The sequence below is a fragment of the Marmota flaviventris genome, chromosome 9 (genome assembly GCF_047511675.1).
Source record: "Marmota flaviventris isolate mMarFla1 chromosome 9, mMarFla1.hap1, whole genome shotgun sequence".
Lineage (NCBI taxonomy): Eukaryota > Metazoa > Chordata > Mammalia > Rodentia > Sciuridae > Marmota > Marmota flaviventris.
The window spans coordinates 14050248-14057669 of record NC_092506.1 but is presented as its reverse complement, the minus strand read 5'-3'; the positions used below and the strand labels follow the sequence as shown (position 1 = coordinate 14057669).

Genomic DNA, 7422 nt, shown 5'->3' with positions numbered 1-7422 from the left:
TACAGTCATCTGATCCTTGACAAGGGTGCCAAAAACATATTGGAGAAATGATAGCCTTTTTAATGAATGGTGCTGGGTAAACCCGATATCTATATATAGAAGAAAGAAACTAGATACCTACCTCTCATCCTACACAAAAGTCAACTCAGAGAGGGCCAAAGACCTGGGTATTAAACCAGAGATGGTAGCTGATAGAAGAAAACAGGTCTTTACTTTAACACACAGATATAGGTATTAGTTCCTCAATAAGACTCCTAGAAAAAATAATATAAAACCAAGGATTATTATATTGGATGACATAAAATTAAAAAACATTTTGGCAAGCAAAGAGAACAAAAGTATGAAAGAATAGCTTACAGAATGACAGAAAACATTTGCTAAATACTCTTCTGACAGAAAATTAATATTCAGAATATTTAAAGAACACAACAAACTTAGTACCAAAACCCCAAACAAATCCAATCAATAAATGGGCATATGAACTAAACAGACATTTCTGAAAAGAAGAAATGTGAATGTGAGTGGTCAACAAATATACTAAAAAATTCAACATTCTTAGCAATCAGGGAAATGTAAATCTGATTGCTGTGAGATTTCATCTCACCCCACTTAGAATGGAAACCACCAAGAATACAAATAATAAAAAATACTGACAAGAATGTGGGAGAAAGAAACACTTATACATTCTGGGTGAGGCTGGAAATTAGTACAACTACTATAGAGATCACTATGGAGATACTAAATAGACTGGGAATGGAATGACCATATGACCAAGCTATTCCACTCCTTGGCATTGATCCCAAAGAACTGAAAGTGGCATGCTATAGGGATCCATGAATCCCAATGTCTATAGCTGAACAATTCAAAATAGACCAAGTACAGAACCTGACTAGGTGCCCATCAAGAGATGGATGGATAAACAAAATATGGTATATACACACAATGGAGTTCAACTTAGTCCTAAAGAAGAATAAAATTATGTTATTTTCTGGTGAATGGATGTGACTAGAGAACATTAAACTAAGTGAAATAAGCCAGAATTAGAAATTGAAGGGTTGAATCATTTCTCTCCTATGTGGAAGCTAGAAGGAAAAAGAGAATTTTAAAAATAGGAAAGAGAAAATAGAAGGGGAATCCATAGAGTAGAATAAGGGGTCCAGGTGATGAAAGAAGGATGTGAAATGGAAGAACAGAGGAAAAATTGACAAAATTATGCTATATGCATGTGTAATTAGATTACCATGAAGTCCACTTTATGTAAATTACAAAGCACCAATTGAAAATAATATATACATAAACAAACAGAAGAAAGTCCAGAAAATTAGAGGAAGGGAAACAGGGTGAGGCTAAGGGAGGAGGGGAAAATGAAATAAAAGAAAACTTACGGGGGTGTAAATGATTTTATGTCCATATATGAAATCACAATTAACCTCACTACTATGTGTAACTATAGTACACTAGTAAAAATGAAAAGGAGAGAGGACATATATTCAAAATCTCCCTATGGAAAGAATAGAGAGAAAGGGAGAAAAATCATAAAATATGAATGGATGAAAATTTGCCAAATTGACGTTCTCATATCGAAGAATCACTCCAATGTTGGGGACAATATATTAAAGCTCTGTGCAGGGAAAATAGAAAAACAAGTAAAAGAACAAAACACTTTTTTACAATGTAAGTATAATAAGCCTGAAATCTTTCCTTCAGAAAAGTCAACAGTGGATTTATATCTTAAAAGGATGAAAGAAAATAAATATCAATCCAGATTTTCATACTCAGATAAATTGCCTGTCAGGTTTGGTTGCAAAATCAAGACATTCTTAGATATGTACAAATTTTGAAAGGTGGCTTACTACCCAGAGGTGTGGCTGTACAGTGAAAATGTTCCAATGGGGCTCAGTGTTACACCAGTGCAATATTGTATAAAATGAATTTTTATATTTTACTGTTGAGAGCCACAGTTTAGTCGGAATGACGCCTGGCACTTTGCTAGAGGGAATGGTTGAAAGGTGACCCTGCTCCAGGAATAAGGCGGCTCCGGGATTAGGGCGGATCCTGCTGCCTTGGGCACCCGCTACTTTGGAGTTCCCGGTGGAGGGAGTGTGTTCCCGGGAAGTGTGTAGAGTGCCGGTGAGAGTTCGGGAATAAAGAGTTGCTGTTTGAACCTACAAGGTTTTGTGGCGGCTCGGTTATTTTGTGCCCAGCCAGACTGCGGCATTTAACAACCTGAAAGACAAGAAATTTGGTGCTTTCCCCTTACTTCTATCTGTCATGTACCACTGAGTGCAGACCACAGAGAAATTACATGTCCCACACATGAGTAGAACAGGAAGTAAATCCATTTTCCTTTTTCTTTTTTATAAGTACTGGCCAGCATCTTCCTACACATTGACTTAAGTATTTGAGTTGACTTATTAGTATTAAAGCATATTCTGATCTCCATCTCCCTGACATCCCTGTCATGTTTGTCAGTTGACTGTAAACAGGGAAAAATCCCAAGAATTTTATTAATTAGTCCCCTACAATTTGGTAGCCTGTGGATTAGTCCTAATAAGTAATATAATAAAAAATGAAATGATAAAAATGACAGAAAACAAAATAAACATTTACAATGTTTTACAAGCATCAATAACACATTAAATGTTAAGGTATTAAACACAGAGCACATTGTGTAATGACAACGTACTGAAATTAAGGGAGAATACTAATAGATAGTGCAAATGTATCTATGTGTAACCCAGCATAAAAAACTGTACCCCTGCTTGCAGGTTAATTGCTTCTTCAAGAGATAAGTGTGATGAAGAGAAAAGATTGCCCTCAGAGGGACTCTGTTCCCCTAGAGAAGACGTGTTTGTAAAATTTTCTCCTGGTTGTATTCATTAGGCTCTGAAATCATGTCATAGTCCCACATGACATTATTTTAAAGAGAGAAAACTCTAATCAGAGCCCTTTTGGCCATCATTTATCCAAGTGAATGCTGAAACTTCAAGTACACACACTAGCCTTTCCGTAACTGGAGTGTTTTCTGCAACTGTAGGCAGGAGAAAATGCCAAAATAAAAATTATGTTGTTTCATGCTGAAAAGATAGCACTTTTACTAAAATGTACTCAAGTGTGAATGGACACACTCACTTGCTCTTCACAGAAGCAATTTTGTGAAGTTACGGCAGAGATAATTTCATCATTTTATTCCTTGAATGAGGAAGCTATGTTTGGCAGCAGGTAAATAACCTCCAAGTGCACAGGAAAGTCCAGACTGCATGACAGTTCTATACCCAGGCTTCCTAGATCCATTGTAATGATTCTACATCTCTTCATGCCTCAAAGAACTGTAAACTCTTGGACAAATATGTAAAAAAGAGAATATTTTCCAATATCATTTATATGCCCTTCTCAGGATAAATTTCTGATTTCAGACCCACAATTCAGGATTTCTTTTCCCTTTTTTCCAAGAGCAAGGTAAGTGTCTATAATCATATGCACTTTCAGCAAAATATGTAATTAACATAGAAGCGATGCATCCGCTACATCTTCTGAGAGTTTTTGAGCTCAGATTTGTTTGTTTCAACACCTTTTAGAGACACTAACATAGGAGGGGCTGGGGAATGTATCTCAATGGTAAAGTACTTGCCTACCAAGGGCAAAGCCCAGAGCACAATCCCCAGGATTATCAGTATTACACACACACACACACACACACACACACACACACACACTTAGATATCTGGGGTTGGGGTTTAGAGTTCTTGCCTAGTATGCATTGCAAATATATATATGGAGATGACGTTATATGATTAATGCAAAAAATTTAACCAATAGAAAGGGTACAGTGATATTTATAAAATGATATACCATGTTGATTTCCTTAAGAGGAGAGCAAAGTCCTAGAATAGATGATGCTCTGATTGAGTAGGAGGTGAACAATCCTGTTTCTGCATGTCAGGTTGTCACTGAATGGTCAGCTCACCTGCTCTAGGTGCAACAGTACTTCTGTTGTTCTGGATGAATTAAGAGCCTCCCTAGATCACTTCTCCATTTTCACTATCAGTTCCCCACAATCTTGCTGTTGCATTATTACTCATCTAGAAAATCTGGCATTGCAGAAATTAAAGGCACAGACTTATAAGATATAAGATGTGGATTTTAATGTGGAATTAATCTCTAAATAGGTATAGAGTTTGAGGAAAGCATATGATCCTGCTAATCTCCATTTTCTTAACAGTAAGTGAGGCTAGATGTATGAGCATGTTTATGTGTAAATACTGTCTTTTCCCCGATTCTATGATAACCATCTATCTATCTTCCAAGAGACACAACTGACTCAAAATCATTAAGTTAAAGCTGTTGGTAACTTCAAGAAATTTGATTTAGGAAAAAAATGTATTTCTTATGCTTGATCTTGACAAATTAATACTTTTTTCTGTTCCTCTGGGTTTTTTTTTTTCATATTCACAATAGTAAGTTGACTTCTAATCTGTGAAGACATCTCAGCCTCAGCAATGTCTAACTCTGGAGATAATTTACCTATTATACATTGCATTCAAGCCCAGTGTGTCAGCTTAATAATAGCCTCCCAAAATATCTGCATTTTTATTTCTGAAACTTATAGTCATACTGCCTTACATAGTAAAAAGGATTCTTAATTGTGATTAAACTGGAGATTTGACAAGGTAAGATTTTCCTGGTTCATCCACATGGGCCAATGACAATATATTAGTTATCATAGAACATAAAAAAGGCATTAAAAATATAAAAATTGTAGCACACATTGTTAAGTGGGGGGATATGTTGGCTAATAAATAATTTAATACCCTGATATGTCAAGTGAAGTACCTGGATTCTCAAGCAGAATGGTTGATACAGACTCATCTGGGAAAGGATAGAGCATGCTGGAAATTTTGTTTTCGTGAAGATAATGTGAAATTTAAATTAAGTAAAAATAAAATAATTTCAAATTCATTTACAACATTTAGGTTCAAATTATTATTATTTTTTTTAAATTTAAACCTTGGTCTATCTGCTAATGCTTGTGTAGTTGTAAGTTATTTATCTAATCTTTTTGCTACCAAGTGTCTTCATATACAAACAGAAATAATAGCTAATCAATTAAATGGAACTGATGAGAGGATAAGTGAATGCATACATATAAATACTGACATATGATATGGAAGCATAGCTGTTAGACTCAAAAGTTCTTATTTTTGAGATAGGCTTAGGTTATATTTCTGACCTTGTCCAACTCACAAAACCTTTCCTGTGACTCAGTTTACTCATAAACAAAATTAACAAATTGGGAAGACCATCCATGAAACCCTTACTCTTCAAAAGCAAATTATTGTTTTGATAAATGGTTCACTACATTGTATGGTCAGGCCAACACTTTAGATCTAGAGAATACTGAAAAATATCATTATCATCATAAAGTAATGCTTACACTTTTCCATTTCTGCTCAACTGAGTTTTGCTTTTCAAAAACCAAAAATTTTCTCTTTGCTACACAGCACCTGGTGGTTCTAACGTACCACCCATGGAGAATAACACAGAGGTGAGGGAGTTCATCCTGCTGGGACTGACCAGCGCCCCACAACTGCAGCTTCCCCTCTTCATACTGTTCACTCTCATCTACCTCATCACTCTGGTGGGGAACCTGGGAATGATCACGTTGATCCTGCTGGACTCCCGCCTCCACACCCCCATGTACTTTTTCCTCAGTAACCTGTCTCTGGTGGACTTTTGTTCCTCCTCAGCTGTCACTCCCAAGGTCATGGCTGGCTTGCTGATGGAAGACAAGGTCATCTCCTACAATGCTTGTGCTGCTCAGATGTTCTTTTTTGCACTCTTTGCCACTGTAGAAAATTACCTCCTGACCACAATGGCCTATGACCGCTATGCAGCAGTGTGCCAACCCCTGCATTACTCCACCACCGTGACAAACACTGTGTGCACTCGTCTGGCCATAGGCTGCTATGTCATTGGTTTGGTGACTGCTTCTGTGCAAACTGGAGACACGTTCTGCCTCTCTTTCTGTGTGACCAATGTGGTCCATCACTTCTTCTGTGATATTCCCGCTGTCATGACTCTGACTTGCTCTGAAAACCACATTGCCGAACTCATTCTTGTTCTTATGTCAACTTTTAACGTGATTTTTGCATTTCTTGTTATCTTGATTTCCTACCTGTTCATATTCATCACCATTTTGAAGATGCACTCAAGTAAGGGATACCAGAAGGCTTTATCCACCTGTGCTTCTCACCTCATTGCAGTTTCCACATTTTATGGGACCGTTATCATCATGTATTTACAGCCGAGTTCCCGGCACTCCATGGACAGAGACAAGTTTGCATCTGTATTCTACACTATGGTCATCCCCATGCTGAACCCTGTGGTCTACGGCCTGAAGAACAAGGAGGTCAAGAGTGCACTCAAGAATGTGGTTAAGAAGGCAAAATCCTCTCTAGGTTTAGTCCTTTAATGATGTACAACCCATGGAATGTGGTTTCATTCCTCTTAAACAACTGCATCAGTAATCCAAATGGTAAATACCTTGTGGTATGCAGAAAATAAAACCATCTAATATTATTTCTTTAGTCCAGAACAGTTCTAAGTATTCCACAGATTTGAAAATATGATAAGTGTTTTAATGAAGCTTATTAAAATATATGTTCTTGATGTCATGCTTTATCCAGATACAAATAATGACTTCATCTTAATAAAAATTCAGCCACTACTAGTTTCTTTGGTTTGATACAGCTTATCCACATGACAATTTTTAAATGATGAGTATTTATGTTAAATTTAAAAGGAAGAGGAAATTAAACCATTTTACCTTATCCTTTATGACTTACCAGGAAATTCATAAAGGTAGGAATAATATTGAGTAAACTATCTCTACTTTTGGATAATGTGAATTTTAGTACATAAATCATAAGCAATCTACTAGAAATTATTAGAACTAATAAATAAAGTAAGAAAAGTTTCAAGGTAGGAGATCAGTGTATGACAAGTCATGTTTAATTTTATGAACACTTAATATTCTGAAGGTAAAATTAAGAGAATATCACTTACAAAATAATAAAAAATGATGAAAACACCATAGTGGAAAATGACAAAAGAAATGTAGTGCTTTTTTCAAGTGTTTTTGAATTTTTACTTTTTTTATATTTTGGAAGCAAAATTAAAATTTCTATTTTTCTCATTCTTAGTTGACCTAACAGATAATGGTTTGCTCAAAAACAACAATATCTTCCTTGACCTGCAGTACTTTAACCATAAAATTAAATGACAAAGTGCATCATTATATGAAACAGCTATTAAAAAGTTCACTTGTCCCATGAATACAAATATTTTATTATTTTTATCTTAATTACATGTATTTATGGGATAATTTGAAACATGTATACAGTATGTTTTGATCAAATCATG

The 7422-nt window shown here is 35.7% G+C and overlaps 1 protein-coding gene across 1 annotated transcript; it reads left to right on the top strand.

Moving 5' to 3' along the window:
• The first annotated feature begins 5527 nt into the window (after window positions 1-5527).
• On the top strand, window positions 5528-6472 carry LOC114100116 (olfactory receptor 5B17-like). The gene has a single exon (XM_027944753.2). It carries the CDS (start codon window positions 5528-5530, stop codon window positions 6470-6472), a length of 945 nt encoding a protein of 314 aa, XP_027800554.2.
• The last annotated feature ends 950 nt before the right edge of the window (window positions 6473-7422 follow it).

Bases quoted from the DNA above. Each gene is read 5' to 3' on its own strand.
- LOC114100116 (XM_027944753.2), top strand. From the start codon at position 5,528: ATGGAGAATAACACAGAGGTGAGGGAGTTCATCCTGCTGGGACTGACC.